The 1,561-nt window shown below is 50.0% G+C and overlaps 1 protein-coding gene across 1 annotated transcript in view; it reads right to left on the bottom strand.

Moving 5' to 3' along the window:
* The window catches only part of EMH_0048430 (TPR domain-containing protein, putative), a gene marked incomplete at both ends in the record, with an annotated part of 4,929 nt that overhangs the window by 1,435 nt on the left and 1,933 nt on the right, over positions 1-1,561 (bottom strand). The window contains 5 exons of the mRNA XM_013496404.1: positions 67-208; positions 291-495; positions 643-863; positions 998-1,262; positions 1,396-1,559. Of these exons, the coding sequence (XP_013351858.1) occupies positions 67-208; positions 291-495; positions 643-863; positions 998-1,262; positions 1,396-1,559 (997 nt within the window). The remainder of the gene's footprint in view (positions 1-66; positions 209-290; positions 496-642; positions 864-997; positions 1,263-1,395; positions 1,560-1,561) is intronic.

Consider the following 1,561-nt stretch of genomic DNA (forward strand, 5'->3'; position numbering starts at 1 on the left):
GGCTACTTTGGCAGCGGCCTGTTCAAAAGCCTCTTCTTGTCGGTTGTTTTCAACTGCATGCCACACCAGCGAGTTGCTGTACGGCCTGTAGACGTCTAAGAGGGCCGACGCGTTTGCAAGGCTCAGCTGCATGGGAGACCGCGTCAGCACGTGCTTGCCCATAGCGAAGATGCGTGGGAGTAGAGACATCTACAACGAAGTAAAACAACTCAAAATACAACAAAACAACAATCGGAGGGGGAAACACATACTTAAAAACCTAGCTCGAAACGCTTTCCTAGAAGCCATACCATTAGCTGCATGTGCACGTCGACGACCACCGCCTGAATGTCTGTTCTTTCTAACAACGATGTCAGCCCTTGAGACCCGCTGTACATCTCAGCTTCTGTAAGCTCCCCTTTCTGAATGAGCGCAGCAGCTTCTTCCTGCGTAAATGCAAATGCTGCGACGATCTTCAACCGCGTATCACGACGGAGCAGCGGAAGGGCCTCGTATCTACAAAATGCACACAGGGAGCAAATCCCAAAGGAACAGAGTTAAAAGAGTATTCTCACGTAGTGAAGCACCTCAGAGAGACGTGTTTTACTCAAAACATCTACTTGCTTCGTGCATGTAATAGAGGTAGCGGGAACAAAGACCTACTGGGTCCAGTATCCAAACCCAATTACAGCTATTCGGACTGGGTTTTTGCACATGTTCAGCGTGCGCAGCATTTGCGCAGCCTGAGCGTAGTTGGGGTCGATCTGCAAGGCCTTTTCGCACCACGTGATTCCAGCTTCAAATTTGCCTTCGACTTTGTAGCAGCTTGCGAGGTTGACACAAGTGGACGGATGTAGGCGCTCGCCGTCTAAGTTGGCGCTTGCCTAAGAGCAAAAAATAAGTGTGCATGCAACTTACGAAGATGTACAAGCATCCAGATAATTCCGTTTAGGGGGATGAAACTCCACAAACGAGTAAATAAAAACTCCTGTAGATTCACTGGGTGTGTGTGGATTACCTGTAGGTACTTGAGAGCTTTGTCGCATTTACCGAGCCGCATACATATGTGCCCGCACAGATCGGCGACGTCTTCCGCCTTCTTTAACTTGTACCAATTAGAAAAGGCTTCGTCCAAGTCCAATAGCAAGTCCTGCTCCGTCCGTGGATTGAGGTAAGGATGCACAGACTGGCTCGTGAATTCATTGGAAAAGTTCAAAAACACGTCTGCGTCGTGACCCGAATACCGGAGCAGCGAAATCAAGGACTTGATGTTACTGGCAGGTCTGCACACCATACACCGAAGCAAACATGTAGATGATGTTTGTCTCCTTAGCTCTTAATTTAGGAAACAAAATTTCCCCAGAATAGACCCTGTTGCTATCAAGTGTTCCCCCTATGAATACCGGGTGCGCGCACCCTCCGCCAGCAGCAACGGTTTCTTGAGCAGCTCGTTGCCAGTTGATGAGACCGTCGGGTGCGAGATCTTCGACGTCTTCGAGGAAAGCTGTAACACTCCTCCCCATTTCAAACTCGGTGCCGCAGAGCCACAGGCCTGAGCACAGAGTCGCCCAGCCCCCCACCC

The sequence above is a fragment of the Eimeria mitis genome, genomic scaffold, assembly GCF_000499745.2.
Source record: "Eimeria mitis Houghton genomic scaffold, Emh_scaff2087, whole genome shotgun sequence".
NCBI lineage: Eukaryota > Apicomplexa > Conoidasida > Eucoccidiorida > Eimeriidae > Eimeria > Eimeria mitis.